The sequence below is a fragment of the Astyanax mexicanus genome, chromosome 8, assembly GCF_023375975.1.
Source record: "Astyanax mexicanus isolate ESR-SI-001 chromosome 8, AstMex3_surface, whole genome shotgun sequence".
Classification (NCBI taxonomy): Eukaryota; Metazoa; Chordata; class Actinopteri; order Characiformes; family Acestrorhamphidae; genus Astyanax; species Astyanax mexicanus.
Window position 1 is genome coordinate 50,816,737 of NC_064415.1, and position 15,798 is coordinate 50,832,534.

The 15,798-nt window shown below is 36.3% G+C and overlaps 1 protein-coding gene across 1 annotated transcript in view; it reads right to left on the minus strand.

Moving 5' to 3' along the window:
* Window positions 1-15,798, minus strand: part of lamc2 (laminin, gamma 2) — a 39,612-nt gene that overhangs the window by 16,878 nt on the left and 6,936 nt on the right. Inside the window, exons 2-11 of the mRNA XM_022677894.2 lie at window positions 13,150-13,326; window positions 11,826-11,949; window positions 10,719-10,810; window positions 10,493-10,624; window positions 9,329-9,518; window positions 5,877-5,989; window positions 4,926-5,141; window positions 3,549-3,716; window positions 1,776-2,009; window positions 739-875 (exon numbers count right to left, since the gene is read on the minus strand). Coding sequence (XP_022533615.2) covers window positions 739-875; window positions 1,776-2,009; window positions 3,549-3,716; window positions 4,926-5,141; window positions 5,877-5,989; window positions 9,329-9,518; window positions 10,493-10,624; window positions 10,719-10,810; window positions 11,826-11,949; window positions 13,150-13,326 — 1,583 coding nt within the window. The remainder of the gene's footprint in view (window positions 1-738; window positions 876-1,775; window positions 2,010-3,548; window positions 3,717-4,925; window positions 5,142-5,876; window positions 5,990-9,328; window positions 9,519-10,492; window positions 10,625-10,718; window positions 10,811-11,825; window positions 11,950-13,149; window positions 13,327-15,798) is intronic.

Genomic DNA, 15,798 nt, shown 5'->3' on the forward strand with positions numbered 1-15,798 from the left:
GCGGGGCCATGAATACTAAATCACGGGTAGATGTAGACATGGGTGCTTTTCTTGATCGACTAGTTTTTTAAAATAAAATATTCTAGCTGCTGCAGACAATGAAGGTTGAGGAAGAGTTTCATGTGCAGCAAAACATCTGGCCCACGAGGTTGTTTGAACTATAATGGAAGAATTGTAAAAATAGAATGAAAAAATAAATAAATAAATAAATAAAAAGCCTCTCTGGTGAGCTTTTGTCTACATTCCTCCCCTGTCTTTCTGTCTTCTCGCTTTTCCACCCATTCTTGGGCTCCCCATTTCCTTATAAGGGTGTTTTTTTCGGCTTTGTCCCAATTCATTAGCCGGGGCAGTGGTAGTGTATTGGGCCGCGATCCTGACGAGACGGGTTCAATCCCGTGCGAGGAGCGGTGTGTTTATTAAGTTATTTATATTTTCATTTCTTCTTGGGTTTACCTGCTTTGAGACCAACTGTTCTGCAATTGGGTTCAACACCCTTCTGGGCTGAAGAGCTACTAGTCTGTAGCACTCCATCCCATTACACTTCATTTTCCAAAACAGATTTTTTTTTTGTGGCCCACAACGTAATGGCTTGAAAAAATATCTGACTGAAAAAAATATCAAGCTTAATTGCTGACACCTGAACTATCGTATTTCACAAAGAACAAGAAAAAGTGGATTTTAGCAGAAGGACGCTTAAAATAATAAAAAAACACTGAACTTAAATTTGAATTCCCCCACCTGGCTCTTAACTGGGTTGAAGCAGGATGGACACGTGGATTTCTCACACTTGTGACCCTCAAACCCCTCTTTGCAGTTGCACCGGCCCTGGTCACTGCAGGAACTGAACACTGAGCCCTGTGGGTTGCAGTTGCAGGCTGAAGAGAGAGATGAATACAAAAAAACACAGATATTTTAGTGTTACTTCAGTGCCCTGCAGTATTTTGTGGGGGTGTCACGATTTCAATATTTTATCGAAATCGATCGAAATTATGTCATGGCTTCAAACCTCGAAGTCAAATAGATGACGACGATCCCTCCCTCTAAGCTACGCAAGCACGCGTGCGCGACGTAAATGGCGCAGCACACTGTAGCCGACGCCGCAGACATTAACAGTTGTTTTGTCTAGCCTCAAATATGTTAATAGTTTTGGTACCTTAAGAAGCATCTTTCTCTCAGATAAAGTTAATAATATATCTTTATTAAAGTGAAAAACTTGTTATTCTCAGGGACAGAGTCTTTTTTTTTCATGTTTAAATGTTATAGTAGGATAGAGTTCAGTTTGTTAAGGCTCTAATTGTTCTAATTGACTGTTCCTGTAATTTTTTATTATTTATTTTGTTATGTTGCACATTGCTGTTTTAATAGCACACACTGCTGCTACCAAAAAAAGCCACTAGATGGCATTAAATATATATCTTAATTAAATTAAATTAAATTAAATTAAATTTGACCATTAGTGCCTAATGTGGTGTATTACAGATCACTTGTATCATTTGCATCACTTATATCAAGCCCACCTTTTGAAATAAGATATTGTAAATTTGATGAATCAAACCAATGACTGACCATAGACTAATCTAAAACTGGCACAGGCCTCTCTGCTGTAAAAAAAAGAAAAAAGAAAATCGAGAATCGGATCGAATCGTGACCCTAAAATCGGAAATAAAATTGAATCAAGGATTTAGAGAATCGTGACACCCCTAGTATTTTGGTAGAAAGTTCATTTTCATATTTATATTTATCTTTATATTCATATTAATGTGTGTCAGTGTTACCCTGGCAGGCGTCGGTGGGCTTGCTGTGGTAGAATCCGTCCACACAGTTCTCACAGTAGAAGCCTGTGTTGTTGTTCATGCACTTTAAACACTCTCCTGTTAAGCGGTCACAGTTGCCCACAGCGTTGGGGTCCAAGTGCCCGTTACACTGGCAACGGCGGCACGGCAGCTGAATGCCGCTCTCTCCCTGAGGGTCTCCATAGAAACCGTCCTCACAGCTTTGGCAGCGGGAGCCTGTTATAAGCAGAGGAACATCATCAGAGCATTCACTTTGATTTGCAGACAGTAAAAACCCAAGATATTTCATGTTTCATCTGCTCAACTTCAATCCATTTGTTAATATCCATCCATCCAGTGTTTAAAGGGCAAGAGCACAAGCTTAAGCTGACCACCCGAGATCTTCCATCCCTCAGAGATCACTGCATCAAGAACCGCCATTCAACAATAGCTGATAGAACCACAAGAGCAAGGGAATACTTTCTCAACAGCTAAAATCTTTCTCAACCAGCTTTTAGCTGAGCAAAACAGAAGAAGATTTATATTATGTTAACCATGTCCAGAAGTGGCGTCTCAATTCTCTGGGCTTGAAGGTGTCTGGGATGAACCATCAATCATCAATCACATAGTGGAAATGTGTACTGACATCACATGAATCAATATTTATTTTTTAGAAAGAAAATTGATACCACGTGCTCTGAACCAAAGACGAAAAAGGACCATCCAGACTGTTATCAGCAACAAGTCTAATAGCTGCACACTTTTTTTGTACCAATAAAGATTCTAAAGATTATAAAACATTATCATCAACTGAATATGATCCAAAGAACTTGATGATCCAAAATTGTCTTTTCAAATGTAAAATGTATAATTAAAATATACAGCTCTGGAAAAAAAAGAGACCACTTAAAAATGATTAGTTTCTTTGATTTTACCAAATTGAAAACATCTGGAATATAATCAAAAGGAAGATGCATGATCACAAGCCATCAAACCAATCTTGACTGTTAGAATTTTTGCACCAGGAGTTATCCAAAAGTTAACCATAAAAGTTAACCATAAATTTATCCAAAAGCAGTTTGTAAGACTGGTGGAGGAGAACATGATGCCAAGATGCATAAAAACTGTGATTAAAAACCAGAATTATTCCACCAAATATTTATTTCTGAACTCTAAAAACTTTAGGAGTATGAACCTGTTTTCTTTGCATTATTTTGAGGTCTGAAAGCTCTGCATCTTTTTGTTATTTCAGCCATTTCTCATTTTCTGCAAATAAATGCTTTAAATAACAATATTTTTATAGTTTCTAGAATAAAAAAACAATGTTAATTTTACTCAAATATATACCTATAAATAGCAAAATCAGAGAAACTGATTCAGAAACTGAAGTGGTCTCTTAGTTTTTTTTCCAGAGCTGTACCTATATTGTTTATTAGTATAGTGATACATAATATTGAATGTAACTTTTGGTGGGTTTAATGGTACAAATCTGAACTTCCTGCTGTTAGAAAAGACTTCGTATGACCCTGTAAAGGCCAGCATAATGCGATAGCGTCCAAACTTGTTTTGGGAATGTATAGCAGGGTCGAAGTGCAGAAATGGATGGACAATATTTTAACAAATTAAATGACATTGACCAGATAAAACATCAGATATTGTCTCAACTTAAATAAAGTTAAAGAAAAAAAAAGCAACAAAAAAACGTATCTCCTTTTGTTAAGCATGTTCAGCATGATGTTCTTGACTCCTGGAGAAAATATTGCTTTTTTTACTCACCTGTGGTTCCAGGCGGACAGTCACAAATCACACTGGTGGTTCCCGGGGTGACGATGCAGTCGTAAGGGCACGGGCAACTCAGGCAGGTACCAGGTTGCTGAGGATTGTCGTAGTATCCAGAGGGGCAGGGCTGTCTGTTATTAGTCTCATCTGCGGGGTAACAATCTCCTGTAAACAAAAGATGTGAAAAATATTCACATTTAAAAATGATTCTGTAGAAGTTGAAGTATCAACTCAAGCTTGTTACTCAAGTAAAAGTGTAAAAGTACTGGTATGAGGTGCACTTAAAATCCTTACATGTTCAGCAGTATTAGCATTAGCTGCTAACTACGCTAAGTGCTAGGTCTTTCCATTCAGAGGTGAGTATATTGGACTGTATTCTGCGTGTTTACCATGTTAAAACAGGCTACGTGGGACGAACCACTAGCTAATATCACCCTGGCTTACCAGAACACTCAGGGTTCCTCAGTGTAGCGCTGTCCGGCGGTATTTACTAGTAGCTAGTGCTAGCCATTAGCCGCTAATGCTAATGCTAATGCTGCTGCACCTAACCTTAGTGGAAATCTGGAAATCTGGAAGTCAAGTCAAGTCAAGTCAAGTAGTTTTATTGTCAATACTGCATATGTACAGGACATACAGAGAATTGAAATTACGTTACTCTCCTTCCCAATTTTACAGCAAGTACAGATAATAGATATAATAAAGGAGAATGGGAGACACTATGTGTACAATACAGCAGGGACACAAATAGACATACATGAGACAAAAACAAGGTGCAGTGGTGTGGGGGAGGAATAGATATATAAATATAAGTAAATAAGTAAAAATAGATATATAATTATAATATAAAAGAGTGGGAGACACTATACTGTAATGAAACAAAAGCCTTTTACTCACCCAAATAAACAGTTTTTAGGAGAGAAATGTGTGTAGAGTAACATCCATTTTTTTACGAATTACAGTTTTGTTTACTTAGCTTAGCCTTTTTACTTAACTTAGTTATCCAGCATAAGGTGCATTAGTGTCACAAAACGTGCCTTATAATACAGTGCGCCTTATAGTGCGAAAAATACAGTATTTGGATGATGAGATAAAGGGTAAAATCAGGCAATAATCAGATTTTACTTTGCAACCACTCAATAATCTCACAGAATTCAAATAAAATTTATGTGGTTAAGATATAATATATAATATATCCAGATATAATCCTGATATTCAGGATGCATGAAGTGACCAGAGGTAAACTTGTACTTAGAGTTCAGTTGAATTTATAAATATTTAATTAAGCTAAGCGTATACTAAGAATATATTGTGAATTTTATAAAAATATACTTTACAATATACTACTGTTCTAAGTTGATCTGCTGAGCAGTTTACCTGTTTCAGGATCACAGCTTCCTCCTCGGCAGGTGCACGGCTCACAGGGGCTTTGGGGTCCTCGGCTCGGGTTGCTTTTCCTATAGCCTGCAGCACACTGCTCACAAAACTGCCCCTCGTACCCCGCAGGACAGCGGCACCTCTGCACCCAGCCTGCAGGACTGCCTGACCCGGGCCGAGCCGAAACCAGCGTGACGTTATCCAGATACCCACGTCCTGTAAAACAAGTCACATCATTAAACATGAGGATTTGATCAACTGCATTCAGCAGGAAAAGCCCTTGTTTGTGAGTTTAGGATGTTGGATAATTTAGGCAGAGTTTCTGAATCAGTTTCTCTGATTTTGATATTTATATTTATAGGTATATGTTTGAGTAAAATTATCATTGTTGTTTTATTTTATAAACTACAGACAACGTTTCTACCAAAATGTAAATTAAAATATTGTAATTTAGAGCATTTATTTGCAGAAAATTAGAAACGGCTGAAATGACAAAAAAGAATGCAGAGCTTTCAGACCTCAAATAATGCAAAAAAATCAACAAGTTCATATTTATAAAGTTTTAAGAGTTCAGAAATCAATATTTGGTGGAATAACCCTGGTTTTTAATCACAGTTTTCATGCATCTTGGCATCATGCTCTCCTCCACCAGTCTTACACACTGCTTTTGAATAACTTTATGCCTTTGCTCCTGGTGCAGAAATTCAAGCAGTTCAGTTTGGTTTGATGGTTGTGATCATCCATCTTCCTCTTGATTATATTCCAGAGTTTTTCAATTTGGGAAAATTAAAGTAACTCATCATTTTAGGTGGACTCTTATTTTTTGCTCTTTTATTGTTTCTTTTGAAATAATATTTTTAATATCAAGGATCAAGGAAGGGGTGTCCACAAACATTTGGACAAATTCCTGCAGTTGTACCGACATGAACAGAGATTATTATTTATACTCACCATCTTCACCGAATGTGGCCCGGATCTTAACAGCTGTAAGGTCACTCAAAAGTCTCTGGAACTCTGCTTGTGAAAGCTGGGGCCTCCATCTGCTGCCAGGCTGTTCATTCAACCTATGGAAGATTAATAGCAGGGTTTACATTGATATAGTATAAATATAATCTGTAGACATATAGAGATTTACATTCAACATCAACTTTATTAGAAACACTGTCCCTGTGAGTTTATTAACTATAGACTATTCAGAATTACTAACAACTAAATGTTTTCAAATAAAATGTGTATGTTGCTTTTGTTTAGTAAAAACTATCACCTTTTTCAAGGATGTCATCTTGAGACCCATACTTTTGCTTGGATTATCTTAATATTTATAAATTAAGATAAGTTAATATTTAATTAACTTATTTAGTCCAAAAACAAAATAAGTAAATAAACAAGTTTCAAACAACAAAAATTTGATGAGAATTTTACACTGGCCAACCATTGACTGGGATTCCCGCCATCATGTTTTAAATCTGTTGAGTCTCCATATGAGGCCAATGGGTCAACGTTTAAAAAAAAAAAAAAAAAAAAAATATATATATATATATATATATATATATATATATATATATATATATATATATATATATGTGTGTATATATATATATATATATATATATATATATATATATATATATATGTGTGTGTGTGTATCATGGTGCAAAGAAGCAGAAATATGATGTCCCCATATGAGGACACAGGGTCTCATGAGGATATAATACAAAGCATTGAGAATTTAGCCAATATAATTGGAAAGTCATGTCATCTGCTGGTGTTGATCCACTGTGTTTTATTATCAAGTCTAAAGTCAGTGCAGTTTTGTTTTCCCACAAAATATTACAGAACTTCATGCTTCACTCTGCTACTGACAACTTTTATGGAGATGCAGATTTCATTTTCCAGCAGTATTTGGCACACTGCCCCCATTGCCAAAAGTACAGATTGGTGTTATATAATATTCTAATTTTCTGAGACACTGATTTTTGGGTTTTCATTGGCTGTAAGCCAAAATCATCAACAATAAAAGAAATAAATGCTAAAAATAGATCAATCTGTGTTTAATACATCTATATAATATATGAGTTTCACATTTTGAACTGAATTACTGAAATAATGTAACTTTTGAATGAAATTCAAATTTTCTTCACACTGACTTTTTTGAGTTTTAATTATTTTTTGAGAATTCATTATTAATTTATAATATTTTATTTCTTCTGAGTATCTACAGTAACTTTAATCATGACAGGGATCATTTAATATTTGGTTATTGCTGTATATTGTAGTATCAAGACCCTTTTGTAAAAAAACACTTGGATTTTTAGCCAAGTGTCTTTTATATATCTATTCCACTACTGTGTATATTATTACTTAATGTTCTTGGATACCAGTGATGTGTTTCCTCTCACATCAGTCGTGTTCGTACTTGTTTTCTTCTTTATTTATTTTTTTTTAAGTTCTCTCTGAACGCTTCACTCAGCAGAACTGCATGTGAGCTGCCAGGTTCTGCAGGCACCACACCGAAAGGTCTTACCATCAAACCGCTCCCAATAAACTGCAGAGTAATATTTATATTTCAGAGGATATCTGCTGGTAAACACAGAGTGAGAGGTGAGAGTGGGTGTGGTGCTGTTGGTGCTGTTTGTTTGGATAGGAACATCTGCAGTAATCTGCGTGCAAAGAATAGCCTAACTGAAGCCTGGAGGCCACGCAGCAGTTTTGGCAAAAATATAAAACACAATTAGGGTTGCCACATTATTACAACTCTATTATGAGTATTTATATTTTTCCTACAGCTATCTTATTTAAAGCTCAACAGCAGCAAAGTGCTTTTAGGTTTTTTTTTAGATTTCCTCTCAGAAAGTATTTATTTATCTTTAAAATCCTCATTCCATCATTTTTAAATTCAGTTTAAAATGTCTAGTTGTGTTCTCTAGTATGGATAAAAATACATGCAAATATATCGCCTCTGATTGGCGAACAGGACTGAAGCAGAGAATGTCTAGCTGCCTACGCCCACAATCAATTTTACAGCTCTAAAACTCAACGAAGATTTTTTTCCTTTAGTTATAAAGATACAGCTCTGAGTTCTGGGTAAAGTGGGCGGGCCTGAGCCGAGGTGGGTGAGGCTATGAACTCTCTGGTTGACGTAGACACCCAGAAGTCTCTCTGATCAACTTGTATTTCTGAGGATTTTCTTTTACAAGCTACTGCAGACAGTGGAGGCTGAGGAACATTTACATACACAGCATCATAAACAACTCAGAGAGACCTATAGTATTTCACAAGGAACAAGATAAAGTGGATTTCAGCGTAATGAGACCTTTAAAAGGTAATGTGCACTTTTTGACATTTTAGCTTTTTTTATATTTTATTTACGTAAATAAATCAAATATTTCTCTGTTAATTCTCAATGTAAAATACTAATGTTATAAATTAAGGCTGTACAATATATATTAAATTCAGCATCGTCATCTTAAGTGCAGGATGTGCAACATCACATAAAACAACTTTAATTGAATGTGCTTTATGCACATATAAAAAACCCACTGTTACTATTTTCCATAGTATTTCTACCTGAGGAAGATAATATAGTTACACTCTAAAAAACAGGTACGATATAAGTACTTTTTTGTACTCAGAGGTACACTCTTCATAATTGTACCCTCAATGGTACCATATTGGTCTTTACAGGGTCAGATTTGTTCCCTTTGAAGTACAAAGTCATTCCTAACAGCAATAAGTAGAGATTTGTACCATTTAAGCAGCCAAAGGGTACATTCAGTATTCTGTATCACTGTACTAATAAACAATATATATTTTAATTGCACATTTTTCATTTGAGAGCCAGACAATTTTAGATCATCAAGTTTTTGACACATATTCAGTTGATGATAATGTTTATAATCTTTATAATCTTTACTGGCACAAAAATATGGGTACAAAAAAGGACTCTCACTGAAAGGTACTTTTTTGTACCTCAATATAAGGTACAGCCCCAGCGACAAGCTTCGTACTCTTTTAGGTACAAATCTGTGCTTACTTTTCTTAGAGTGTACCATGATACTCATTTCATATCATTAATATCATGTTACTTTCAGTTCTGGTTAGATTTGTCCTCTTTTGAACTCTGGTATGTCACTCATAATGTTGTGTGCATTGCAATATTTGGAGCAAAACTGTGCTCTTACCCTGATAACTGTACCTTCACATTCTTACTGCTCTTACTGGTGCAATAATGTGGAATTAATGAAGATTGGCCACTAGGCTGCTCCAATTTAGCAATGAAACCTCCCACACTAAAATGACAGGTGTTTCAGTTTCATTGTCCAACCCCTGTAGTATTTACTAACACTAACTAATACTAGCATAAGAGCTTCAACGTTAATGTAAATGTTAATGCTTAAACTCACCTGAATGTGTATGTGATTGTCTTTCCACAGGGTATGACGGTCCTCAGATCTCCCAGTGATGCAGAAACTTTCAGTCCAGATCCTTCCAACACAACGTCTGAGCTAGAGGGGTAGCGGACGCCTCGGTCCAGACGCAGAGAGAAGGACAGCGGCTGACCGTAGCTCAGAACCTGGTTCCCTAGATACTGGGCTGAGCACAACACACACAGAGACCATAATGTTAAAACTGGCGGCAACAACTACAATAAAGCTTTACCGATAACTGGCAACCAGTCTTTCACATCTCTGTGGAGGAATTTTGTTCCTCTCTTCTTTACAAAATTGTTTTATTTCAGACACAATAGAGGGTTTTCCAGCATGAACCGCCTGTTTAAGATCATGGCATAATTTTTTTAAGCCATTCAGATCTGGACTTGTTTGTGTGCTTTGGGTCATTGTCCTGCTGGAGAACCCAAGTAAGCCTGAGCTTGAGGTCACAAACAGACTTTGAAGCAGCAAAGCAGCCCCAGACCATCACACACTACCACCACCATGTTTTACATTTAGTATGATGAACTTTTTAAAAAAATATGTGTTAGTTTTATGCCTATGCCTAAGCTTTAGAAATTACTTTGTAACCATTTCCAGACTGACAAATTTCTATTCATATATTCTCATATTTGTTTGATATTAGTTTGATAATCAGAAAATTTTCACATCATCAGTATGACAAAAATGCAAAAGCGAAAGAAATCTGTAAAGGGGCAAATACTTTGTCACAGCACTGTATACTGGAGTGTGTCTTTGTGCTACTTTGAAGAACCTAAAGTATAAAACATATATATTCTGGTTTGTTTAACACTTTTGGTTTACAGAATAATTGAGCATGTGTTCCTGTATAGCTTTAACATAGTCTTTAATATTACATTTATAATGTAAAAAAAATATATAAAAAGATAGAAAACACAGTTAGAGATAAGATCAGAGGTGTGTCCAAACTTTTGACTGGTAATTTTTAGTTTTTACTTCTTTTATTTGTCAAAAAAAAATTTATATGGTACCAACTGCAGGATGATGGGATTTTTTTTAATTTTATTTTGCAACATGAATGTGGGAAATGCAATGTAAAATAATGTAATCAAATAACTTCATCTTAAACTTTACAAAAAGTTTACAAATGCTCACCTGGAGCCATCAGGTAAACAGGAAGCACATCCCTAGCGATGACCTCCAGGTCATGGTGGGAAGGGGACCAGCGAAAGTGTACCCGGGACGGGTTAACACCCTGAGCTGTGATAGCTCTCCAACCCTCTGTCCCTGTGAGCAGAACACAGCGGACATTTACAGATGATTACTGGATTAATAATCACATAAAAAAACTGACAGACAGGCTTATCGATCTCTAACTCACCTTGATTAAAAGCTGAAGTGATGTTATAAACTGCATAACCTGAAGCCAGAGAGCAGTCGTCTGAATGACCGTTACAGAAACACGTAGACTGCCTGAAGAGAGAACACATTCATAATATTAAACACATTATGTTTAAAGTGGTCCAAACAATACAGCGCACAGCCACTATAATCGTGAGATCGCTGGTTCAAAGCCTGGTCATGCAGCTTGCCATTAGCTACCGGAGCCCTAAAAGAGAGCACAATTGGCCTTGCTCTCTCTGGGTGGGTAGATGTCTCTCTTTTCCGTAATCACTAATAGGGTGATGTCGATCAGGACAAGGCATCTGTGAGCTGATGTATAGGAACTGAGTCGCTGCTGCACTTTCCTCCAAGCGCACTGTAATGCTACTTGCTGAATTCGTAACTAACATTCTACAAACCAATTAATATAAAGTATAGACAGACTCCACCCACGTACCTGATGACAACAGGATGAGTTAAAGTTCTTTAATCCGCTCAGTGACTAAATTGCAATGTGAAACCAAAACTAACCGGACCAAATGTAGCATATACAGCCTATATGTAACTATAGGCTATTTACATGTATAAATGTAGCCTATAGCCTATACTCTGGTCCAGACCTTCAGGTGTGAAAATGGCCTTAGGCACTTAAAGACACATAGACAACCCAACATTATGTAATGGACCTGCAACCAATGGCCTTTCAATGGTCTTTTTTTGAACATACTATTCCCATAGGACAGTGCTTGTCCTCATACTGCTTCCAAACTCAAGAGCTTGCATTGAAAAGATAGATGCTATGCCTTAGCCAGACCTATCCCTGTTTGAAAATCAACACTCCTACACCCCCCACAGCTAAATCTGCAGGAACTGTGTCCCATTAGGAACCTCTACAATGTCTGGCACGTTGCAGCGTTACACATAATTGCGTTAAACACTCTCTGTATGTGTAGCTTAAAAAATATTGTTTATATCCGTCTAAATACAGTTTCTAATCATTTTTATTTATATATATTTTCAGACAGCGTTGTAATACCACATTTTCTTCCGGGTGCACCTATTTTTTAAAGATTAATGTACATAATCCATTTAATCTTTCACTCACCTCTGTGGCTCACAGCCCTGAGACGTGATTGGAGCACCGTTAGCACACTGGTCACACCTGGCCCCCTGCACACCCTGCTTACACACACACTGCCCCCGGCTGTTGCACCCCGGTCCCACAGAGCCTAAATGAATGAACAAAAAGCAGTTAATTTAAAGCTGAATTCAGCACCCCCGCCAGGAAAAGCACCCCCTCTCAGGAGTGAGCATGTATGTCTTCTTGGATTTAACCTTTTTTTAGAAAAAGAAAGTACCCAAGATGCTGTTTTAAGTTACGCTGACTCCTAAGAAATAATGAAAAATAGTCATGTCACCTGTGCTCTTCATGGCAGGGGTGCAGATTTCGCCACCCCAGCCACGAAAAGCACCCTCTCTTCTGAATTCGGCAACATGGAAGTGCCGAAATCTGCACCCCTGCCATGAAAAGCACCCTCTCTCTTCTTGGTAAAAGCGCTTTAACTTTACTTAGGAATACACTCCGAGAGGGGGTGCTTTTCCTGGCGGGGGTGCTGAATTCGGCACAACACCGCCAAGTGTCCTGTTAATTTTAAACACCACAGGAAGAAATACCACAACACTGCTATTCAGATCTGGACGTGACAATGCAGACTGTAGAAAATTTTGATTTAGTCTGAGACATTGAAGCAACCTGGAGATAAACTTAAACATCAAGATGCTTGTATTTGAGGATAAAAAACAGTGTCTGCCATTATTTTAAATAATCTTTGTGCTGCCACTATAATCAGGACATTTCTGGTTTGAATCCTGTTTATGTAGCTTGCCATCAGCTGCCGAAGCCCTGAGAGAGCACAATTGGTCTTGCTCTCTCTAGGTGGGTAGATGGCACTATCTCTAAACATCACTCCAAAGGGTGATGTGGAGCAGCACAAGGCGTCTGTGAGCTGGTGTATCAGAACCAAGTCGCTGCGCTTTCCTCCGAGCGCGCTGTGATGCTGCTTGGTAATGCTGCATCAGCAGCAACTCGAAAAGAGGTGTGGCGGACCTCACATGTATTGGAGGAAGCATGTGTTAGTCTTAATGAGTTAGTTGGGTAATTGGCCATGTAAATTGGGGAGAGAATGGGAAAAACAATTCAAAAAGAAAAACAGTTTTTTTTAGGTCATTTACAATCATTTCTATTGTTCCATTCATCAGAAGATTTTGACACAATGTAAGGAACAGTTTCTGTGTTCAGATTATGTTATACAATTAATCTAGACAGAAATATATATACATGTTTGTCATTGGACTACACTTAGAATACACTTTTCTATCAGTTTCAGAGGATGAACAGTAAGGTACGTGGTGCTCTCACAGATTCTTACCTATAGAGTTGCAGTAGCAGGGCGTGCAGCGCTCTCCTGCCCTCTGGTGATGATATCCCTCCTTGCAGTTTTCACAGTGTCTGCCCTCAGTGTTGTCCTGACAGTTCTCACAGCGCAGCCCCAGAGCATCTCTCACACAGTACAGAGCCTTCCCGTGACACACACAGCTCGCCGAGGCTGCAGAACACACAGCACACAACAGATCTCATTAAATATTCATGTAAGAAAATCAACTATGTAAATGTCTTTATCATGTCTTTAATATTAGGCTATTAATTCTACTTTAACACAGTGAATTATACAGTCATAGAGGGTACATTTAAAACTATCAACATCTACAGTGTATTTGTTTGGAAGATATAGGGCCTTATATCTTATATCTTACACCCTGCCAAAAAGCATCTTAATGCTCATTGCTATCTTACACTCAGCAAAAACCCCACATAGATTAAATAGATAAAATAATGGATAGATAATGTACAAAGCACAAAATAGTTTACTTCCAAATTGTATTCAGGGGAAATTTAAAACTAAAGAGAATCACTATGAACTTAGGGGAATAGATAGATTTAAAAGAAATAAAGCAATGACAAATAAAAAAAACAGATGTGTATCTATCAGTGGGGTAAAGCTGTGGAATAACTATAACAAAGAACTATAAATGTGTAGTTCGCTCTATACATTTAAAATAATGTTTAAAAACAGGGCTGTAAACAAATATATAACTGATAAATGAGCTGTCTATATATTGTAAACTTTCAAATGATTAATGATTAATGATATTTTTTAATCTTAATTTTCTTTTTTGTGTTTTTTTTTTTGGTTTTGTGTTGTTTTGTGTCACTACATTTTGTAATAAACATATGTATGTATATATTTTATATGTATGTATGTGTATATATATATATATATATATATATATATATATATATATATTAGTTAGGTAAAAAAAGGGGTAGGCAAAATTAGCTAAAACTTCAGCCTATAACTTTTAACGGTTTCTATTGGTTGTTTAAATGCAAGATACAGGATGTGATTTTTGTTTCTCTTTTCTTTATTATCTGTTTTTTATGCGTGTATATGTGTATATGTGTATATGTTTTGCCTTACCCAAAATAAACTAAACTAAACTATTTAAGTCAATTTATGGTGTATCGCTATCTCTGCAAAGGAAAACACAGGTGCACCACTGACTGAATACAACCTCGACAGACATCAACAGTCAGATGTTCATTGCTATCTTGGCAATGCTTTTACATCAGCAATAAACAGATAAGAAAATTAAATTAACTGCTCGCGTACCTTCATAGCATTAATGACCAAGTCAGAAATGCAGAAGCGCTGTGCCAATTAGAATGGCAATCTGCCAAAGTCAGAGCAGACCTGGCTCTATTGATTATGGTTGGCAATACTTTGCAAGTGTACAAAGAAACAAGGGTGCATTACCCAAAACATTCTTAAGCTAAGAAAAAGGGAATGGTAACTGGTATATTGATTGATTTATTTTACATTACACCTAAAACACACCCATGAGAGAATGAATACATGCCTTTTGCATGTTTCGTGCTGCACAAAGTGTACCCTAAATCAAGCTGCTCTGTGAGCGGTTGACAGTTTTCCTATAGATAGATATAGTTTGCCCTATTTTAAGGGTCGTTTAAATAAATTATATTACCGTCATTTTATGTCATTAAATTATACAATGATAATATATTTACTTTGACTTATTACAAATATTTAGACTCTAATATTGTAAAAATATATATATTTTTAAATGTCCTTAACAAATAAATAAACTATATGTACACCTATCATAACATTCGCATATTACTGTAATTATATATAACACAGTGTTTCTCAACCCTGGACCTGGAGGCACACTATTCTGCATGTGTTAGTGTTGATTTAATCCATCCACTAGTACTCAGAAAGGGATTAGTAATGACATAATTAGTTGGATCAGTTGTTCTGAGAGCAAGATAAACACTAAAATATAGCCTCAGCTGGATTACATTATGTTAGATGCTTTTTCATTTTAATTTCAGTGTTCTATTTAAATTGAATTACATTGCCTTTCCTAATTATGCTTCTTAACAAACTATGTCCCTAATAAACTAGTTAAAGATATAAATAAAACATTGTCAAAGTTAGTCTACTCCCAGATACCAAAAGGACATTGAATGAATGTTCGTTTTTCAGCACTAATGCATTAAAACCGTTTGTTTGTGCACAATGATTTTACATTGATACAATGTTATTTTTTTATGTGTTTATATTGTTTGTATTCTATTCTTATAGCATATACTATGTGGTCTTGCAGTGCAGAAAGGTACATTTAGATAACAATTATCAATATTAATATTACTATTTGTGGGAAGCACCTTGCGCATTGTGAGGGTAGATTCAGAGCCCCAACCAATTAAAATCTTTAAATGAACATTAACTTAATGTCAGAATTTCAACACTAACCGATTAGCCTATTAAGCTAATTAATTGTTTTAAGGTTGTATTTCAATCATCAACCTCAAAAGATTTAATACAATCAAATAATTAACGTGTATTTAATGTTCTTTGCTATCAAGGATCCAGCCCTGCGTCAGACAAAAATGTAATTTTATGCATCATCTAAAATCATCACTATTGCCACCA